Consider the following 23000-nt stretch of genomic DNA (forward strand, 5'->3'; position numbering starts at 1 on the left):
AACTAAAAAGAAAATTCAACTAATTTGTAGTTTTCTTTTTAAAGTTTCTGTGAACAGTGTTCAATGTTGCACAAAGGCTATACTTAAATAAATGACTTTAAGTTCAGGATCATTTTTCAAAATCTCTTTACAACATCAAGGACAAAACAGTCCTTTCAAAACTGTCTTTTGATAATAACTATTTTCTTGCTTGGAGGCAAATACTGAAGAAAATGCAGCCTTTCTGATAATTCTGATAAAATGTGTCTGAAACTCAGGGCACAGTTTTCCCTTTTTCAAGTTTGGGTGCAAATGTGCTCAGTGGTAACTAATGCATCACCCTCTCTACCAAGAAAACTCAAACTATTGTGTGCCATTCAGCTCATGAGAAGCTGATGGTTTTCATGGGTGTGCTTCTTAGCCTTATTGAAGAGCTTGAGGAAATTCTGGGTCACAAAGGCCTCTGGTCAAGGCGCATTACACAGGGGATCCAGCAGTGAGGAGGTGAATCTTTCCTCTATCCTCAGATCACAGGATGGTTGTTACAGGAGGTGTGTTGAGGGAGTGAAGGGTTGTAAGGCTTGGATTGCCCAGAAATTGAGGCATTTGGAGGCTTCCCTGATAAGCAGGTTTGTGTGATTCCCCAGGCAGGAAGTAGTCACACTTGTCACCCGCTTGAGTAGGTAATCGGGGAGGTGACAAGTCAAGGCCCTTAAGTGACCATTAATTGACCTCTTAGGGACCTTACTTGGAAGTGGGTTAAGATCAACTAGGAGAAAGTGAGGACTGCAGATGCTGGAGTACCAGAGTTGAAAAATGTGGTGCTGGAAAAACACAGCAGGCCAGGCAGCATCCGAGGAGCAGGAAAATCGACGTTTCAGGCATAAGCCCTTCTTCAGGAATGAGGCTGGTGTGCCAAGCGGGCTGAGATAAAAGGTAGGGGGGAGGGAATTTGGGGGAGGGGCGCTGGGAATACGATAGGTGGAAGGAGGTGAGGGTGAGGGTGCTAGGCCAGAGAGGGGGTGGGGGCGGAGAGGTCGGGAAGAAGATTGCAGGTCAAGAGGGCGGTACTGAATCCGAGGGTTGGGACTGAGATAAGGTGGGGGAGAGGGGAAATGAGGAAGCTGGAGAAATCTACATTCAAATCTACATTGGTAGTGGGTCAAGAAGTGCGCCCCCTGGTCCTTCTCTCACAGATGATTGCTAGAAGAGGGTGAGTATCTCTCTGACACACTCAATTATTTTCCCTTGTCAGGGAAAGGAAAATCACACCTAAGGTTCAGAGTTTTGAAATGAAACATTTCATTTGCAGCCTGTATAATATGATGTGCTAAAAAAAAATCACCTCTTAGATCTTGTATATTGTATTCTTGTTTCAGTCTTACGATCCAAGAAGAGCACAGACACATTATAATATTGTTGAAATATTTTATGCTAATCTGCTACAATATCATTTATTTTCACTGCTCATCAAAATTGTTTCACTGACAGGTTTAGCCTTTGGTAATTTTCCATTCATGCACGGTTGCAGAAGAGGAAGCAGCCTTAGTAATAGCTGTTCCTGGCATGCTCCATTAATTACTAAACTGGGTATCAATCATAAATTAACTCTAGTCATTGTAGACACAGATGCATTAGATTAGTTCTACACAGCTACCTCTTTCGTGAAAATGATGTATCTTGAATGCACCATGAATTTTAGCCTCAGGATTCTTCGAGGGGTACAATGCTTCCATCAGAGATTGTTGTTGAGGCATTGCATATTCAAAAAATATTTCTGCACTGTTTTCTTTATTGCAAGTACTATTTTTGCTTAGGCAGATAAGAAATATATTATCTGAAATGATTTTCAAAATTATTTAGAGAAGCTTCATTGGTTTCCTATTTCATTGTGAGCTTTTGTTAGCTGCTGCTTATTGGTTGAGCGTTTTCAAATGTCCTAAACAGTACCTTCGAGAATCATAGAATATCTATCGTGGAGAAAGAGGGCACTTGGCCCATCAAATCCATACCTACCCTCTGAAGAGCATCCCATCCAAACAACATCTCCTTATCCTATCCCTATAACCCAATAGACACCCTGACTAACTTGCACATACCTGGACACTACAGGATAATTTAGCATGACCAAAGCACCTGACCTGTACATCTTTGGATTTTTAAAACTTTTATAATTTTTTAAACTGCTTTCATTTTTTAAAAATTATGTTTTCTTGAGTGTGGTTATCACTGCAAGCCCAACGTGTATTGCCCATAAATAATTGACCCTAAGATGGTGAGATAGCTTTGTTAACTGATTCAGCCCTTATAGAATGCAGTTAGATAGGGAGTACCATGATTTTGACATTGTGATAAAGGAGAAACGTGTCAGGATAATGTGCGACTTGATGATACTGTTTTCTGTTTTTCTATTTCTATTCTCCTGTTTTGTCAGCTCATTCTTCCTTTCAAAATGCATCACATTACATTTCTTTATTAAATTTCATTCTGCAGGTTTCTATTCACGTCACCAGTTTTTGCCTCCTGAGGACTGTTACTCTCTACCTCACTATCTACTGATCTTCTGTTTTGTGTAACCTCTAAGTTTTAAAATGATGGCCTATCTACCCAAGCCCGCATTATTATTATACAGGAAAACGTCTAGTGGTTCCCACACTAGGTCTTAGCCATGAGCTGTATCTTCACAATAAGACTTCCATCATGTTCCCCAATCATATCTATCCTTTCTTTAACTATCCTTTTATTATATCTATGTTTATAAAATACTTTAGTTTCCATTTTATGTTGCTCCTCATCTACTTTCACACATGTGTGAGATTCCTTTTATTGTTTCATTTCAATCTTTGCACTTTAATTATCTAGAGAGCTCTAGTTTTGGACATTGTTGCTTTCTCCTATGTGGGAATGTTTCCAGTCTATGCCTAAATTATCTCTTCTTTGATGGATTTCTATTAATCACTCTTTGTTTCCAGTGTATCTCAGCCAGATCCATTTTCAACTCTTTGAAATAAACCTCCTTGCAGTTGAGTATGTTTACTTTTGATTGTTCCTTGCCCTTTTCTATTATTACTCTAAACCTAATAATATTGTGATCATTCTTTCCAAATGTTCCTTCACCTAAGCTACCACTGCTTGCACTACTTCATTCTCCAGGATTGCATCCCACAATGCATCTGTTCCTATTGGGTTATAAACATTGTTTAAGAAAGTTCATGTGCCTATTTCAGGAATTCTTTCTCCATCTTGCCCTTTATACTGTTATTCTGGTCTATGTTAGAATATCTGAGTTTCCTCTTATCACGACTCTGTTGTTCTTGTATCTTGCTGAAATTCATCTGCAAAATATGCTTTATTATCTCCTTCTTACTGCAGTATTTGGTCACACATTTCCTGAGCTCTACTTAAATGGAGTCTGTCTCTGATTCTCAAGTACGTCATGGCCTTACCTAGGCTGTAGCAATATATTTGATCAATATTGCCAAGGCCGTTCCTTATGGTTCTTCTTTGTTTCTTCTGAATACATTGCCTAGAAATAGAAAATTTCCCTCTGTTTGTGCCAGATCTTTGTCATTGCCTGGGGATTGGTTAGGAGAAAGTGAGGACTGCAGATGCTGGAGACCAGAGTTGAAAAGTGTGGTGCTGGAAAAGTGCAGCAGGCCAGGCAACATCAGAGGAGCAGGAGAATCGACGTTTCGGGCATAAGCCTTCTTCAGGAATGGGGATTGGTTAGCTCAGTTGGCTGAATAGCTGGTTTGTAACCCAGTTCAATTCCTGCACCAGTTGAGTTACCGTGAAGGATTCTCCTTCTCAACGTCTTACCCTCACCTGAGATGTGTGACTCTCAGGTTAAACCATCACCGTCTCATTCGAGAGAGCTGCACTATGGTCTGGTAAGACTATGGTGACGTTAGTTTTTATATAAGGTAATATGTCACTCCTTCATCCTTTTTACTATGCTCTTACATTTACACACTTATATTCCAAACCACCTGAGTCGCCTTTCTGTTGCGTCCCTGTCTGACCCTATCTCTGAATCACTCTTTGTTACAACAGTTTGCCTCTCCCAGTAATCACTGAAGCTTCATCCAATTTCTCTTTCCCCTGTCATTTGGATTAAACATTGATCTACAGCACAACCAGCCTCTGCACAAGGACATTGGTCCTAGCCCCTTGGAGTGTGACCTATCCATCTGGTACAGGGTCCCTCCTGTGCCACAGGAATCTGAAGCTCTCCCTCCTGCACCATTTCTTCATTCATGAATTCACTTGTGTTATCTTACTCTGCTTAACCTCACTTGCCAGTGCCACTGGGGGCTGTGCAGTCTTCAAAAAAAGTGGTAAAAATGTTGAGCTGAAACAGCTGAAGTTCCCTCACTGGGGCCTGAATGTAGCTTACAATAGGTAGTGCATCACAGGAGACATATTTGCCCTTGGTGACCAATTAACTCGCCACTGACGTCACTGCTGTGACCCATTAAGATAGCTGGCCACTTCAAACACCCGCTGGCCCAAATGAAAGGATCAGTAGCTAAGCAGCCATTGTAGTACAACCACCAGTGGTGGCCAATGCTGAGGTTGCAGCTATGAGAGGAGAATATCTCAATGGTCAAGGGGTTATCAAAGAGGGAGAAGAGATGTTCAGGACAAACAGCTTTTGCTGGACAGTCTCCCCATATGACAGCATGCAAGCTGCTCAGTATGGGTAATAATGCCTGTGGAAGTGGGATGAGACTCCTAACCAGACACTTAAATGGCTCAAATGGGCTCCAAGTGGACAGCTAACCTTCGATTTGCCCACAGCTGGCAGAAATGTATGGTGATGACAAAATGTGGGGGATGTCCCCTGACACCACCCCACACCATTTGTTCTGCCCTCATATCTCCCAGCATATTGCCAATGAGTAAGAATATGTCCGTTTATGACAGGAAAACCATTTACAAATTAATAAACACTGAATAATGGAATAATCAAATGTAAATATTTCATGATTATGATTTCTTGACAAATTATTTGAATTACTTAGGTGACTTTTTGGATAGGTTTGTCATTTTAGCTCCTTGAACTTCAAAGTTCTAATGTCTTAAGTAAGGTTTTAAACAATGTTTTTATTTACACATTTCACAACATCAAAAGTAAATTAATCCTTTAAACGCTCTAATTATTGCTGCCTTTGAGACAAAGAGAAACTTTGGAAAGATGAGAGAGAGGAGAAAATAAGAGAGACAGAGACAGGGTGGTGACTGAGAGAAAAAGAGAGAAACAAAGAAATATTGAGAGATGAAGTGTCTTTCTTCATCTTAATGTGTGTTATTTTGAAACCATAAATGAATTGAACTTTGAAAATAAACAAAATTGCAAGTGAACACTTTGTCTTATTTAGTTAAAAAATGCAAATATTCTAACCACTAAGTATCAGCTGAGTCTCTCTTGGTAGTTCTCTTAACTTTGAAGTTATCGTCTGTGGGTTCAAGTCTCACTCTAGAATTTGAGACCAAACATTAGGATTTACATAGTGTGCCTTTGCTTTTGAAAAAAAAACCTTTATAACTTTGTTACTTTTGAAAGATATGAAGATAGCGAAAGAGAAGCTGAAGCTTTATTAGCAGCTGCAGCAGACCCTGAGGAAGGAACATCCCAGGAGACTGAGCCACATGCAGTCAAAGATCTGAGTCCCATCAATAAAAGAAGAGGGACTGGGGAAAGTTCACTGAATGATGACAACAAGAAAAGCAGAGTGGAGGAAAAAGGCTGTAGCCAGGAAGACACAACTGAACCGGCCTCATGTCTGGGCAGTGCAACATCCACTGCTAGCCAGAAGGAAATTAACCAAGCAACCAAGGAGTGTCCACACATTGTGATTGGCAAGTAGACACCAGCTTACATCTTGTTGTTCTAAGATTTTAATAAGATCAAATATATATCGGACCCAATGCCAAATACTGGAATGTAAATCAGTTATCAAAGCCTGACCTGACATTAAACTGATGGACAACAAGACCAGCTTCTGTCAGGAAACTTTCTGCTCTTCATTCCAAAGTCAGGTTTGGTTCTAACTCTGGTTTCAGTCTGTATTTACACTAGCATTGTAGTTAAATGGATAGGCCCAATATTCCTCCCCTGCGCATATGCATTTCCCAGATTCACAGGAGAAGGAAATCAGTGCAGTGTTAGGTTATGTATAAGCAGCTACTTTTGTGAGCATCTTACAGCATTCACAGAACAAGGCTAGCACTGGTGTAAAGCAGTTGCAGACTTACACTGAAGCAAAACATATGGAATGCAAATTGAATATGAAGATCAAATTGATGCAAAGTCAAAAAAACAGCCATTACCACTTCTGGGTATATGCACTTTGCTCCCCACAGATGCTGATTGACTTATTTCCAGCATCTTCAGTTTTTGTTTCAGATTTTTACCTTTTGTTGTATTATCACCTTTATATTAATTAAGCTCTGAATAGTTTCTAAAATATTAAGTTTTATCTGCTATATGTATTGGGTTACAAACCACTGTAAGCAAACACTTGATCTTAGGGAGCTACTTCTGGATGAGGTAGAGTGAAACAGTAAACATGTTCCTAATAAAGCTGTTGATAATTTCACTACATCTAGGACATAACACAGGTAGGAAATTTTCACATTCTTAATTCATTCACCTTCAGTTCTCTAAATACTTCTTTTGAGTTATTTAGCCATTTCATCCCTTTCTCCTGCTCACTTCAACTTAGTTGTTCTGTTAACTCTGATCTTGTTCTTCTCTTCTTATGCAGACCCCTCAGCCTGACCTTGTTGAGTTCCTCTGCCCCCAGAATCACATTTCACTTCAGTCTTCCACCATTCCTACTGTTTGCATTTAGCTGTCTTGACCAACTAGTTAAGAGAACTGAATCAGAGCTATCTCAGTTCATTGCTAATTATCAAGTTGGAAATAGTCTGATCTATAATTTTCATTGGAATATTGGACAGAGTAAGGCAAAAAAATGTTTGAAATTAAAATGAGACCTTCGACTGAATCCATAAAAGAATCCAGTTATGCAGCAGTGAAACAAATGAAGCTAATTGTTAGGTGTTGCGATTAAGGAATGCCCTGCCATCAGCGATGATTTTAACCCCAGCTACCCAGCAGTAACCAGTATTTAGGAGCATGTTTAAATTGTTCAGCACCTTATTTAATTAATTAGATCATGGTTGATGTTAACTTCAAATGACTGTACCCACTTTTCATTCCTTCCCATTATGTCCTTTTACAGTAAAAATCTGCCCATCTTCATTTTGTAAAGCTCAGTTGACCATAGCCTTTCTTAGAACGGTAATTCTAGATATCCACCATTAGTACAAAAAAGTGCTTTTGTGTTTCTCTCCCAAATGGCTTCATTATAACTGTATGATTGTGATCTCTTGTTCTTGGATGTTTGATCCAAGATAATTCTCTATTGAATCTCTTCAGTATTTTACATACATCAGTTGGACCATCCGTAAATGTTTTAAGCTCAGGGTAATATAAGCAGAATCTATGAAACCTGGCCTCATAACTTAGCCCTTCAAGTCTTGGTATAAATTTGGAGAATCTGTGCCATACCACCAAGATGAGTACACCCTTCTTGACATTCTTGCCTGAAATTGAACTCAAAATCCTCGGTGGGGTCTGATCAAGGATGGCTAACACTAACTCACAAGTTCCTTCCTTTTCTATTCCATCCCATTTGAGGTAAAGGCCAATAAACCATTAAACTATCTCATGTGCTCTTTGCACCTGCCCACTAACTTTCAGTGATTTGGTAAACTCTCAAACAATGTCCGTCCTAAATCCAAACATCCCTCCAATTTTCATGCACTGTCAATTATGTTAAGAATGAGAATGCCCTTTCAAGAACCTTGTCAAAGGGATCCTGGATAAACATCTCTAGGTATTCCGAAAACCTTATCAGTGACCTTCTCAAAAAAAGGAAAACAAATTAGTCGGACTGGAATTACCTTTAACAAACCCATCTGGGCTTTTTCTGAATAGCTTAATTTTATTCAAATTCAGAATCATTCATTTCTTAATGACAGATTGATCATAACAATAATAATCATGGTATTTTATTCAGGTAACAAATTTGCAACCTAAAGACTAAATTGTGATGTGACTTGAATCAAAACACTCAAATAAATTAAGCATTCAGGTTAAAAATGTGAAACCATGTAACATCACATATTCCAGTAGCTTCCCAAAAGTTTATAGACCTGTAGTTTCCTGGTTTCTACCTTTCTTATTAAATAATGGAATGACATAATGAGTGGGCTCTGCTGCAATTTTAACTTGAAACCTGATTGGGAAGTTATCATGACTTCTCAGCTAACTGAAGATATTACAAAAAGGATTCAGAGCCAGAGATGGCACCAGCAGGTAAGCTTTTTACTTTTCCATTTTCTGAGTGGGACCAGGAGGAACAGGAACGCTCCTCGCGGAGGACTGACCAAGAATGTTTAGGTCTTCCATCAGCCACCGTCTCCATCCCATTTCCTTCCACACACCCTTCAAACCCTTGCCTGAAATTTATCTCGTTGAAGGTGACGATACATTTGGTGCTGATTGGAAGCCACTCGCCATTCTGAATTTCCTGGTCATCCACTTGCCAGCTGATGATTCCTAACAGAGTATTGAAGAGCAAGACTTGGGTTGTTGAGGTAAAGGGTTTTGGCACACACCATGTCCTCTGCCCACTTGATCTCTAACTCTGGTTAAAATCAGGGCTGATGGTTGATGTGGAATTGGATGCAGAAACTACCATTCTTGTTCCTGTAGCATTTGCTTTATGAGGTGGTTGAGTTATGGATAGTTCAATTGTTATTTACCATGGGCACATTTTATTCAGTATGTATTATCTGTTTTGAAATTTTCACCCCCATAAATCCAACTAGTCTTTGCTTTCAATCTTTGGCTGGTACTCCATTAATGAGCAGTCAATGTTAATCTTCTGGTGTCCTATGATTTTGTTTTCCTTTATACAGCTGCACAGGCCTCAACATATTTTATTGTATTTATGCTCTTATATATTTTTGTCTTTTCTGGTCTAGATGATGGCCCTGCTCCACCTGCTCCATTTGAACATCGAATTGTCTCAGCCAACATTTCCCACATCAACAATTACTATACGATCTACAAATCTGAAGTCCTCGGAGGGTCAGTTCTGTTTGATGTCCTTCTGTAAATGATTCATGTTTAAAGATACACTTTAACTCACTCCTCTCCATACTGAGCAGTTCAAGGTCACAGAAGTACAGGCAATTAAAAAAAAATACAATATCAACCTGTATGCTTCTGTTTTAACCAAGGAGTGTTTCGTAGCTTCTCAAGTAACTTGCTCTGGACGAGTGGGTCCATCATTGTGATATCTAACTGAGTCTCTGCTCCTGATATTTTGGTAATCAGTTGAGCTAATTGCTGACTGGCCAGATTACCCAGGGCTCAGGAAATCTGGCAGCTGGAGAGGGCAGAGTCGATGCCTTTCCAGCATTGCTTGTGGGCCAGGAGGAGCAGCAGTGTTCACCCCCAAGCCTGCCAAAGAAACCTTCTTCTAGTTTATCCAAAACAGTCCTTCTCCAAAACTATCATTTCAACGGTCCTTCCTTCCTCTGAATTGCTGGTCTGATTCCTCCCTGGCATCTACCAGCATTTCCCACTTGTTGGGGACTCACAACAAAGGTCAGGGTTGGAATCTTCAACCACAGGCTTTCCTGGTTAACAGCCCGTCTGCTTCCCAATCTGACCAGCTCCATGATGTACTTTACATTACATCACCTGGACAGCTTGAAAATTCTCTGAACAAAGATGCCACCTTCACAGCTAAAATTAGTTCTGTGTTGTTCTTCATTTTGGGGAGATTGCCTTTTGAATGGGTAAAATCTTTACAGTTAATGTAAGTACAGTTGGATTATAAGGATTCATGTGATCATCATGTAGATGATGAATTAATGAAATTAAATTTTTTTAAATCCGATAGGTCAATGAACAAAATACATTGGATGGCAGGCCTCCGAAATCCCCAAAATACCAGGGAAAATTGAATCATGGGCACATGTAGTGGTAGAAAGGCATCCCCTGATGTGGGCAGCACACATTTTGGGAGGAAGTGTTGCTCTAATCAGTGACTGTCTCTCTCCTGCTTCTCCAATTGTGGATTCCCTCTCTCCCACCCTTAGTGCTCTGCAAGAGACAGGATCTTTGTTTGGAGGGGCAGCAAGAGTAGGAGGGCAGGAATCTCTGATTCTGGCTGGTCCTGAAGCATGAAGGAGACATTAACGAGTTTGAAGCCCAATATCTGAAGCACTGTCATTAAACCTGCGTGAATGAGGGGAGGGGATTAGGAAGAAGTGTGATGGCTCATGTTTCTGCCAATTACAGGGAGAAGGCAGGAGAATTATGGAGTTGATGGATACTCCTGTAATGCCTCCTTATTGCTCTTTACATTCCAGTGAATGCATTATTTGGTTTGTCAACTTCTTTAATGAATAAGCGTGGGTGAGCTTGAAGATTATGCCCTGAATTTGAAGGACTTGGCTATAATCACATTACATTTACTTTCTTCATCCAAAACCTAATTTATGTCAACAACAAACCTATTTCTTACATGTGCCCCACAGTCTCAGACAAGACTGTCAAATTTATGTTATAATCCGGCTAGGGACCAGAAATCTTTTTTTAAAATCAGACATGAGATCCAGAGATCTTACTGATGTTACTGTCAGATGTTACTGTCATGGCATGTCATCGAATCTTAATAAAACTCACAAGGAATTACAAGTGTTCACTTTTGCCGATTTAACCTCATTATGTAAGTGACTGCTTTTTTTTAATTCTTTCATGGGATATGGGTGCCACTGGCTTGGCTAGCATTTATTGCCCATGTCCTGGTTACACTTGAGAAGGTGGTGTTGAGCTGCCTGATTGAATTGCTGCAGTCCATTTGTTGTGGGTAGACTCACAATGCCATTAGGGAGGATGTTCCAAGATGTTGATGCAGCAACAGTGAAGAAATAATGATATATTTCCAAGTCAGGATGGTCAGTGGCTTGGAGGGGAACTTATGGTGATACTCCCATCTATCTGTTTCCCATGTCCTTCTTGACAGAAGTCATTGGTTTAAGGAGCCTTGGCAAGTTTCTGCAATGTATCTTATTGATGGCACACACTACTGCTGCTGAGCATGAGTGGTGGAGAGACTGAATTATTATGAATGTGACATGAATCAATTGGACTGCTTTGTCTTGGATGGTGTCAAGCTTTTGAGCACTGTTAGAGCTTCAGTTATCTGAGCAAATGGGGAATATTCTATCACACTCCTGACTTGAGCCCTGTAGTTGGTGGACAGGCTTTGGGGAATCAGAAGATTAAGCACTCACCTTCCTTTCCTGGGCTCCTCTGCACAGGTGAACTGCAGCTTTTCACTGACAACCAACCTTACCAAGCTAGAACTACCCTAACATTCTAAGTTATAACCTTATTCAGTTGCATCAAGCAAATACTACCTGTGAATTCACACTGGGCCAGAGTTCTTGCAATCATATTGCTCAACTTCCTGATGGATACATTTACATGTGCTGTGATGCCAAACACTACCAGCCTGTGGTTTTGACAGTTCGCTGCTACCAACACCTTTCTTTGACTGGGTCTGAGGGAATACTTCATTTACAGTGGTAGAGGAAAACTACTAGTGAGCCTGAAAGAGAAGACACTCTTAAACGAGCTGCAATTTATTGCATGAAAGCAATTAAGTACAAGTTATATTTATACATTAGACATTGTCACTAGGACTCTTGGGAAATGTGTGGATAATCACCCTACAAGATCCTAAAATGTTCAATCTTTTCTTCATCCAAGTCCATGACATCATTAGATTGGATGCAGCTTAATTTCCAACATTAACCTTTTCAGAATTATTACTTTTTCAGAAGATACTATTGTAATCAGCTCCCTTTCTCCTGCATCAAAGAATCACAGCATTGTTATAGTGTAGAAGGAAGCAATTCAGCCCATCACATCTGCAGTGGCTCCTCAAATCATATGCGATGACCTGACCATTTGAATTTTGGCATTCTTGTATTTGCCCTATTGAGCGCAGATGAAAATGTTTGGCAACAAGTCTCTTTTCAGCGATATAAATGTTCCTATTGTGGAAATATTATTTCGGTAATAATGTGGCTGTTGCATGAACTATTATTGTTTTTCAATTGTATTTCTGTCTTTGACTGTTTATTACAGAGGACGGTTTGGACAAGTGCACAAATGTGTAGAAAAGTCTACAGGTCTTACCTTAGCAGCCAAAATAATCAAAACCAGAGCAGCAAAGCATAAGGTATAGTCAGTGTGTATAATGTTAGCTGTGTACCACAGAAATAATTTGACTTTTTTATCATCATGCACATTGTTCTTAATTAACAGGAGGAGGTAAGGAATGAGATCCAAGTCATGAATCAGCTGAATCACACAAACCTCATCCAGCTGTACGATGCTTTTGAGTCAAGGAATGATATCACTCTGATCATGGAATAGTGAGTACCTGCAAATTTATCTCAACAAAACATCTATTGGCTTAAGGTATACTTAAGGATGCCCAATTACATGACCTTAACATTGACTGTGAGGGGCCTTTGTGACACAATCGTAGTGTCCCTACCTCTGTGACAGAAAATCCACTTTCAAGTTACACCTGTCCTAGAGATGTGTCATAGCACACCTGACCAGCTTGATGAAAAAATAATTTAGTGTAGACTGTTTCCTCAATTTAGTGTTGTAGCCATCCAGGATTGTTTCAGAGTTACTCAGAAATGAAGACTGATTTTCAGCAGTGAGCTACCAAGAGGAAAAAATTAGAGAGGGATTAAGTGGATTGTGTGCATCTATAAATTTTCTTTCATTTCATAGTTATGAAAAATTGGAGATGAGATAAATTGCAGTTTGACAAATGTTGAGAATCAAACAGCCAGATAGTGAAAAGTTTGTTGATTTCTCATTTGAGATCGGAAGATGGTTGTGTACGTTACTGGACTAGATTGGGAGACAAAAGGTCATGTATATAATCCTCCCTGAATATTCCAACCAGAAGTATCAACTCTGACATGACTTATTTATTCAATTTTTCATTTTTAGTATAAAATAAATTTAAAACTCAAAATATTGCAGTGGGTAATGCAACAGAGTTTCAGTCAAGAATTTAGGGCAATCTAACAATTTAATCAAGCCATAAAAGCCCTCCCTTTATATATATTCCTATATATGGAATATATAGATTGTCACTGTTTAAACTGGTCTTTCTTGGAAGAAGGGAACCGCCTGTATTATATATAAAGCTTTTCACGAACATCTCCAAATCGCAGCCAATTGATTTCTTTTTAAATGATTTTATATGGGGGAAATCCACCAAACAATATGCATGTATTGGGTTTCCACAGATAATATTGGGCCTAGACAATCTACTTTACTGATGTTGTCTGATAGGTGACTGATTGATTGGACAAGTTCGGCAACTTTTCCTTGAGTGATATAATAGTTTCTTTTATGCTCTTTTAATGGGAAATTTGTGTCTCAATGTAATGTCTTATCCAAAAGACTGCACTTCTGGCAATGCAACTCTCCTTAATCATTGGACTGAAGTGTCAATCAATCTGGTTTTTGCATTCAAATCCTAGCTTGGGTCTTCAGCACAAGTCTACCAGACAGGAAAGCTTGTTGCCTGAAAGATATTTAATTATAAAGAAATGACAGTTGTGAATTTTAATGCTGGATTAATGCAATAATCTTTGTCTCGAATATTGTGATACAGAGGGTATTCCATTCAACAATGAGGTTATTTTCAGTGAGCAATGACAGATGTGTGAAGTATGAAATAAGTGTTAAGTCATTAATAATCAAGACAGTAGAAGGATTTGTCATTAGAGTTGCCAAACCTGCAGGAGAGTTCTGAAGTCTAGCGGAACCGTGTATTGATTTCTAGGATAACGCTGTGAGAAATCTAAGAAAGCAAAAAAAATTATGGCATTAAACAAGAATTGTATTGCTTTTAATTTTCTTTGAACATTTTCACTAAGTAGGTATGAAAACATTGATCAAAAGTTTCTCCACTGGAACCTTAGACAGCAAAGGTGGAGCTAGCTACTGAAAAGTTTTATTGGGGTTGGATGGGAAAGCAGTGAAAAGCCACCCGCAATGTGTTGCACCATAATTAATCAGTGGAACTTAGAGGGATGATGGCCAATTTGATGACGTTTTAATTGGACACTTTTGCAGCAAGGTCTGATCCTAATCAGTGCCCAGCTGCAGTTATTTCCATTAAACCGAATGGGAATCTGAAGGCAATCTGCACGATAATTAGTCAAAACTCAAGAGTTTGGCATTTTCTGATCCACAATTATCACAGGAAATTGCTTAACAAATTGAGAGATTAATTCTGTGATGTTTATTTCTCCCCCCATAGTATCGATGGAGGGGAGCTATTTGACAGGATTATAGACGAAAGCTACAATTTAACAGAAATGGACACAATCCTGTTTGTAAAACAGATCTGTGAAGGACTTCAATATATGCACCAGAGGTATATCCTTCATCTGGATCTAAAGGTAAACCCTGTCACAGGTTTATGGATTTCATTTGTGGGCGGCACGGTGGCACAGTGGTTAGCACTGCTGCCTCACAGCGCCTGAGACCCGGGTTCAATTCCCGCCTCAGACGACTGACTGTGTGGAGTTTGCACGTTCTCCACGTGTCTGCGTGGGTTTCCTCCGGGTGCTCCGGTTTCCTCCCACAGTCCAAAAAGATGTGCAGGGTCAGGTGAATTGGCCATGCTAAATTGCCCGTAGTGTTAGGTAAGGGGTAAATGTAGGGGTATGGGTGGGTTTCACTTCGGCGGGTCGGTGTGGACTTGTTGGGCCGAAGGGCCTGTTTCCACACTGTAATGTAATCTAATCTAATCTAATCTAATTACATGTGAGATAAGATTATGTAATTTATCTAAAGAAAGCAAGGGCCATTTAAAGTTAAATGTAACACTTGAACTTAATGTTTGAGGTAGATAAACGGTCCTCTTGCATTTATGTGGGAGATCAAGACTCCAGATGCTGCTTTAAAATTACTTCATAGGATCTGGGCAAGGACAGCATTTGTTGAGCATTCCTTTATAGATTAGATAACTTACTTCGGCCCAACAAGTCCATACCGACCCTCCGAAGAGCAACCCACCCAAACCCATTCCCCTACATTTACCCCTCCACCTAACACTACGGGCAATTTAGCATGGCCAATTCACCCAACCTGCACATCTTTGGACTGTGGGAGGAAACAGGAGCACCCAGAGGAAACCTACACAGACACGGGGAAAATGTGCAAACTCCACACAGACAGTTGCCCGAGGCGGGAATTAAACCAGGGTCTCTGGCGCTGTGAGACAGCAGTGCTAACCACTGTGCCGCCCACTATTGCCCTTGAATTCAGTGGCTTGCTCAGACCTTTCAGTGAGCAGTTAAGAGTCAACCATATTGCTATAGGTGTCACATGTAGGTCAGACCAGGTTAAGCTGGCAGATTTCCTTCCTTGAAGAATATAATGGAACAAGATGCTTTTTTAAAACAATCAGTGATAGTTTCATGACATCATTATTTGAGACTAACTTTTAATTCAATTTGAATTCCACCAGCTGCTCTGTTGGGATTTGAACTGAAAGGGCCCAAAACAGTTGGCTGGTTTGGAGAGGAAAAGGGATATACCCAATACTAATAAGACAAGGATAATTGACATACAACTGAAGAGCACAATCAAAGAAGACCCAGTGCAAACTTGGTAGGACTTTAGTAGTCAGGGACAAAGATGTTAAAAGTATATGAAATATTAAATAACACAGTGCAATAAGGGATAAAGTGAAAATGCAAATAAATGAAGTTGAGTTACTGATCAGAAATTATCTAATTGAGTGGTAGAACAGACTGTGTGGGTTTCGTGCTCCAGTTTCCTCCCACAGTCAAAAATGTACAAGTTAGGTGAATTGGCCATGATAAATTGCCCATGGTGTCCAGGGATGTGCAGGCTAGGTGGATTAACAATGAGAAATGCAAGGTCACAAGGCTAGGTTGGAGAAGGGGTGTCTGGGTGGGCTGCCCTTCGGAGAGTTGAATGGCCTGTTTCCAGACTGTAGTGATTCTATGATTCAAGGGGCTTATTCTGTCGTCTAGTATATGTGGCAAGTTCCAAATCATTGCTTCCAAATACACCTACACGTAGAACCAGGTAAATTGAAATTGAATTCAGTGAAACATTTGAAACAATTATGTCAGCAGAAGCTTCCTTTCTCAAAATGATAAATCCATCAAGGGACGGAATAGTCTTGGAAATGTTGCTTAGTTTGGAGTCCACGCGGAACATTAATGGACATGTTGATACAGTGGAGGGGACAGCTTTGTTACAACTTGATTTTTACAATGTTTTACATTTTCAGCCTGAGAATATTTTGTGTGTCAATCGGGAAGCCAACCAAGTAAAGATAATCGACTTTGGATTGGCCAGAAGGTAAATTATATTTATTTGTGGACAATGAAGCTCATTTATCTTTTTTTAAGACTTGTAATGCAGGAGCATGTCTCAGTGTGTCTGACAGAAATAGCAAAAAATTGTGACATAAAATGTTCTTTGAAGTGGCAACGGTATCACCCTAAAAAAGCTGTAGTCTGCTGACAGTGTGATAATGTCAGCTTCTTAAATTTGATTTGTTTGCTTCAGAAGAGTTCTGTAAAGAAAACTGAGTAAGCGCATCAGTGTTTCATTTTTTAAAAAGTCAATTGGATCCACAGTACTGGAAGAGAAATCATTTTGAGCTCTCATCATTCTTCCTTCCATTTCTCAATTCAGTAGTTTTCCCTGAAAGTAACTAATTTGACCAAGTTTGAATCAACTACTTAATGACTATTTTCAAGCGGAGTGTCTCAAGTTGAGGGCTGATTAGTTCAATTGGCTAGTGGGTTAGTGTGTGCTTTAGATTAGCATCAACAGTGCACATTAAATTCTTGCTCTGCCTGAGGTGGACTTGAAACCTATCCCTCAATGGGAGACAATGGTATACCAGGACTAACAACAACTAACAAGGAAACAATCCAGGTTGAAGCTTCAACAATGATCCTGTCTTTAGGCAGAACATGCCTAGCATTGTCCTTTGTTTTTTTCACAATGATTCCCTTGGTTGAGGGGTGAGGGTGGGTTTTTAAAATCAGTGGAGACAGTCACAGCTGCTTAGAACTGAGATGAGGAGGAATTCCTTCACTCAGTATATCTCAACATATCAAAAACATCAAACTATATTTGAAAAATGCTGGAAAATGGTCTTGAAGTAGGGGATGAGTCATGATCTCATTGAATAGCCAAGGAGGCTCAAGGGCCTGGTCGTTATGCCTCAAGATATGATCCAGTTGTCTTTTAATACAATATTGAGCTGGTTAGTGTGGTTGACTAATGAATAGTTACATTTTTCAGGGTTATGTCAACTCTATATTTTTGTGAGCTATCAGCAGATAATGTGAAGCTGTTGGATCTGGGGTACACGTACACAAATTATTGAAGCTGGTGGAGCTGATTGAGAAAGAGTTAATACATTACACAGGTTGCTGGGCCTTCCAATAGAGGCAGGGGCTATGTTTTTATGGAGCCGTGGTAGGATGAAAATGGCAGCTGGAACCCAATTCCAGATTCCTACTTCCATTTCTGAGGTTTCTTATTTTTATCAGTGTAGATTAAGGGCAGTGGGCTGGTTTAGGCTCATGAGCCTGGACTCTACACTCCCAACCTAGTCATCTCTATAGTGAGATAAGTATGTCCTAGTCCTCTGCACATTTTGCAGAGGCACTGTCAGGTTTTAAAGGACTCATTGCTCATAACACCTTTGGGGTATTATGAATCATTGTCTGGAAGAGCGAACCTTTTCAATGATATAACCATTCCTCCCAGGCCAGGTTTTGTCCCTGCACCCACCACCAAAGTCCCATATTCCTTCCATGCTTGCCTATGCCCCTTCATCCCACATCCAATCATTTCTTTAATGGTAACATATGACACTTTGATGCCACTTTGACCACTGATCATTCAATGTGAATTAATCCTATAGTGACAACAGGATATTGTAAAGAATTGCTTTTTTAAAAAGTTATGCATTCATGAAAGTAGCTTTCACTGTAGCATAATGAAAGTGTCAATCATCTAGACCCTTTAAAATATCAAGAGTCAAAAATGCAAGCACTCAAAACACCTTCAGTTCTGTAAATAAAAATTGAGAGATAATTCATTTGAGAGTCAGAGCTGTTAATCAGGTGATGTTTTCCCTGAGGTGAAGTTGATTCAACACTCTAGTGGATGTCTGAAGTCTCAAACAAGAACACAAGATTAAGGCTTATCACGAAAGCATTGTGACCTTAAGCCTGATACAATTTAATGAATATGTGTTACCATTGTGAATGATCAGTAGCAAGCTCCTAACAATCATAAATGGCACTTTAGGGAAAGCTTCAAAATGTTTTTTAATCGTTTTCTTTGACCTCCATTAGAACATTAGCCACTTGAGAAAATAGCGTCGAGAGTGTGTTGCTGGAAAAGTGCAGCAGGTCAGGCAGCATCTAAGGAGCAAGAGAATCGACGTTTCGGGCAAAAATCATTCATCAGGAATGCTCATTCCTGACAAAGGGCTTTTGCCCAAAAAGTTGATTTTCCTGCTTCTCGGATGCTGCCTGACCTATTGTGCTTTTCCAGCACCACACTCTCGACTGTAATCTTCAGCATCTGCAGTCCTCACTTTTGCCTACTGAGAAAATAGGACCTGGTGGGATAGGTGCTTTTGGCCACCAAGACACAATTAGCTAATACTGCTGGAATTTAGGTGTTGGTACTGTTGTGTAGCATTGCAACCTAGTTTAAGGTTATTTTGTTTATTCTGTTAGATATAAACCAAGAGAGAAACTAAAAATCAACTTTGGAACTCCAGAATTCCTTGCTCCTGAGGTTGTGAATTATGACTTTGTTTCATTCCCTACGGATATGTGGAGCCTTGGGGTGATTACATATATGCTGTAAGTATAAAATCAAATCACAAAGGATTGTTGAGAGCAAGAGGCATTAAAATGTTTGTCAACAACATCTATTTCCTTAGGTTTTGTCTTCCTGAATAAAGTTTCTTTTTCCTGAAAATTCCCTCTTGTGACAACCTATCTCCAAGGGGTTCAAATTTGTGTGTGTGTAGGGTAGGGGCAGATATTGGGTTGTGAGAGTAGTGATGGGGTGTTTAAATCACAAGTAGAAAACATTTACCTTTTGAATTACTTTTTTTGGAGCTGGAATCAGGCCTTGGAGATTGGTCAGTTAGGCCAGGCCCAGCTTTGGAAAGAGAGTCTTCCAGGATTTAAAGGTTATGGTTTGGAGGTGCAGGCAGGATTTAAAGGGACCTTGTAGCAGTCATTGGGAGTTCCCAGTAACGATCATAGTGTTGACGTCCGTGGCTCCAAACCGCATCTGGGAAGCCCTGTCTTAATGTCTTTGAAACTATAGAATCTGTTTTGTACCTTCAGAGTGCCACCACTGTTAATTTTCATCAACAGTCCTAATCATTTTAATTCAAAACAGTCCACAATTACTGCCTCAGTTCTTATCTTCAGATACTTCTCTTTGTGAGCTAGTGAGGGTCTGGTGGGCTGGTCGCAGCCATCATGTTATGTTTGCTTTCTAAGTTTAATCATAAGCACTGATTGACTTTCAGTGATGGTCAGATGTATTTCCACAGCTGGCATCCCACCACTTATCTGCCCATCGTCATCTCAAAGATGGTGAGGTCACTACAAACCTTCAAGTAGTGAGTAGTGCAAAGATTTAACATCTAGCACTGGCAAGTAGCATTGCTGCCTGCTGCCATTTTGACAGCAGCAAATCATATCATCAACAAATCTTCAGATCATCAAATCATATCATTAACAAATTATCAAATCATGTCATCAACAAATCATCAAATCATCATCAATAAATCATGAAATCATATCATCAATAAATCATCAAATCATGTCATCAACAAGACTCCCATTGAAGGCTGACAGCCAGAACCTACTATGTATTTAAATATTAGATTAGCTTCAGTCAGAAGTAACCCTACTCAGTCAGCAGCAGAACCACAGCCAGTGAAGCTTACTGGCTTGAAGAGGCCAACATAAGGCTGTAAAAATGATCTTTTTCTCAGAATGCTTTTTGGGGGCTGGGAAAAGCAGAAGTACTCCCAAACCCCACACCCCTCTGTCAACATGGTCCAGTCCCAGCAGAAATCTCCTAAACCCCAGCCTCCCTCTTTGACCACAATAGGATCCCATTTCCTTGTGGCCTCCTGATGCTACATTTCTCCTCCTGCACTCCCTGGTCTCCTCCTACACCCCTGGGAAGATCTTCCGATTAGGACTTTGCAGACTTTCCTTTAAATGGGACTGTGGGCAGTAAGATCAGCAGGTTTCCCCCCAAGCTCCCAGACCATATTGATGTACCGTACCTGATTTGGGGCTCACACACCTCCAAAATTCTGCCCCGACCCACCACTGCCAGTAAAACTCAAGAGCCAAGAATCAGAAAGCTCTTTCAAGTGTGACCTTCACAGCTCAAACCAGTTCACACCTCCACATGACAACCACACAGCAGACCTGCTCATGATTTACAGAAATTTGAACCTTAGAGGTGCCGTCCGATACTTTTGATGTGTATCAAGTGCCACAAAGCTTTGCTTTCATTTGAAAATGGGAAGTTTTAGTTAGTTTGGCCAAAGCCATTCCTACTTAATTAAGTGCTCACATTCACTGTACAGTAAACCATATTTGTAACCACTGAAATATTCATCCATAGTCTGCCTGAATGTTCAGCATGCCCGGAAAAAACATGTTGGGTATAATTAGACAGCACTACTTCACATTTCAAAATGTTAGAACTTTAAAAGAAATGTGGCAAACCCCAATTCCTGCGTTTGTGTGTCACGTTTGCTACTCTATGATCTCCTGCTGCTCCTGCTGTTAACTGTGTGTCGCATTCATCTGTTTTGCACCATCTTCACACATCCTCGGGAGCTCATCTGCAACCACTTTGCAACATCCATCATCCACCTAAGCCAAGGGTGACCCCTCTTTTCTGCTGCCCTCCAATTTGCCCTCTTGAATAGTCTCTGCAGCTCTACAGCTCTGATCAAATGGCTGAAATACTGACATGTTCTTTTCAGGATGTCACCTTTTTGACTTCTTTTTACTTTTGCAATTATATTATTATCATGCTTGAATTAAAATTGAATGTGCATGTGTGTCGATTTGCCCTCCCCAGAGCATCTCCTGCAGTAGGGAGCCCCAGTCACCAATATTTACAACTCCTTCGAGGCCTATAATGGTAAATCCTTACCTTGCCCTTTCTCTGAGTTATTTTACCTCACTCTCTTCAGCGATACAGCTGCAGTCCAAAAACAGCCCAGGTCCTTGTGGCCAATACCTTCACTCTGACAAATAGTTTTAGAAATTGTTCACTTGCTCATTTAGATAAGAGTACTACTTTCAACTATTCCAAAATAACTAATATTGAAGTGAGTTTGAGTTTGATTTACATATTCTGTATAGGGTCAACAAAAGAATTCAGACATTGAAGAGAATGGAGATCAGGAATTAGAATGTGAACAGAGGTTCAAAGGTTATGGATAGGATAAATAGACAAAGTCTTTTCCCTGGAGACCAGAACTAGAGGGCATAAGTTTAGGATGAGAGGGGAAAGATATTAAAGAGACCTAAGGGACAACTTTTTCACTCAGAGGGTGGTACATGGATGGATTGAGAGGAAGTGGTGGAGGCTAGTACAACTGCAACATTTAAAAGACATCTGGATGGGTATATGAATAGGAAGGGTTTGGAGGGATATGGGCTGGGTGCTGGCAGGTGGGACTAGATTGGGTTGGGATATCTGGTCGGCATGGAGGAGTTGGTCCGAAGGGTCTGTTTCCGTGCTGTACATCTCTATGACTCTATGTACTGAGATGTAGTGAAAAGTGTTGATGCAGCACAATAAAGGGCAGTCATTTTTATATTACTATTTTCTCTTTGTTTCTATGATTTATTATTGTGTGTTTCTGCTCCCTGAGTTCTTCTTGGTCTTGGGACATTCCTAAGTAAGAAGTCCTCCACCCAACAGTCACAATGTGGATTAGAGAAGCCTGTGATCACTTGGCATTGCTAAAGCTGACTTGCAGTCCAATAACTTGCAGGTTTTTCCAATCATAAGACATGTAACTGTAGTTTTCCTTCCTATTTTTGCTCAGGGAAACAGTTATGATCTGCATACCCCAGCAGCAGCACTGAGGAGATCTCTATTTTGTTAACCTTAATTAAAGTGGTAGCCGAAATTCATTTATTTTTAGAATTAGAATTACTACAGTGTGGAAACAGGCCCTTCGGCCCAACGAGTCCACACTGACTCTCTGAAGAGTATCCCACCCAGACCCATTACCCTACATTTCTCCTGTCTAATGCAAATAACCTCCACATCCCTGAACACAATGGGCAATTTAGCTTGTCCAATTCGCTTAACCCACACATCTTTAGACTGTGGGAGGAAACCCGCACAGACACAGAGCAAATGCACAAACAGTCACCAAGGCTGGAATCGAGCCCAGGTCCCTGATGCTGTGAGGCAACAGTGTTAACCACTGAGCCACTATGCCACCTAATTTCTCACCAATAGATCTTTAAGGGAGCCACACTATCATCATGTTGGTTTGTTCAGTGTCCTTCATCACTCTGAATTGTTAACAACTTAAAATGATTAAAGGCCTGGCTAGCTTCCCATAGAACTCTAGTAGAACTGCATAAATACCATGGGACTAGCATTGTGCAGTTCAATATAGTTGACAAGCACACTAACACATTTGGCTGAAATTTGTCTGGGAATAAAAGCATTGGTTAATTTAAAATGTTGACTTAAACAGCGTTTCAAATGGTGAGACAGAAAAGTCTAATAT

At 40.2% G+C, this 23000-nt stretch overlaps 1 protein-coding gene across 8 annotated transcripts in view; it reads left to right on the top strand.

Moving 5' to 3' along the window:
* The window catches only part of LOC122564466 (uncharacterized), a 188334-nt gene that overhangs the window by 144049 nt on the left and 21285 nt on the right, over positions 1-23000 (top strand). For 7 of the 8 annotated variants that reach the window (XR_015752832.1, XM_043719397.2, XM_043719398.2 and 4 more), the window contains 7 exons: positions 5546-5841; positions 9040-9145; positions 12224-12317; positions 12404-12513; positions 14436-14577; positions 16446-16516; positions 18928-19056. Coding sequence is in view for 7 of the 8 variants with exons in the window: in XM_043719397.2 (XP_043575332.2) it covers positions 5546-5841; positions 9040-9145; positions 12224-12317; positions 12404-12513; positions 14436-14577; positions 16446-16516; positions 18928-19056 (948 nt within the window). In the remaining variant the exon portion in view is untranslated. The remainder of the gene's footprint in view (positions 1-5545; positions 5842-9039; positions 9146-12223; positions 12318-12403; positions 12514-14435; positions 14578-16445; positions 16517-18927; positions 19057-23000) is intronic. The other variant, XM_087978535.1, reaches the window with a different exon arrangement.

The sequence above is a fragment of the Chiloscyllium plagiosum genome, unplaced genomic scaffold (assembly GCF_037043375.1).
Source record: "Chiloscyllium plagiosum isolate Xiang-an unplaced genomic scaffold, Cpla_swu_hap1 HiC_scaffold_34, whole genome shotgun sequence".
Classification (NCBI taxonomy): Eukaryota; Metazoa; Chordata; class Chondrichthyes; order Orectolobiformes; family Hemiscylliidae; genus Chiloscyllium; species Chiloscyllium plagiosum.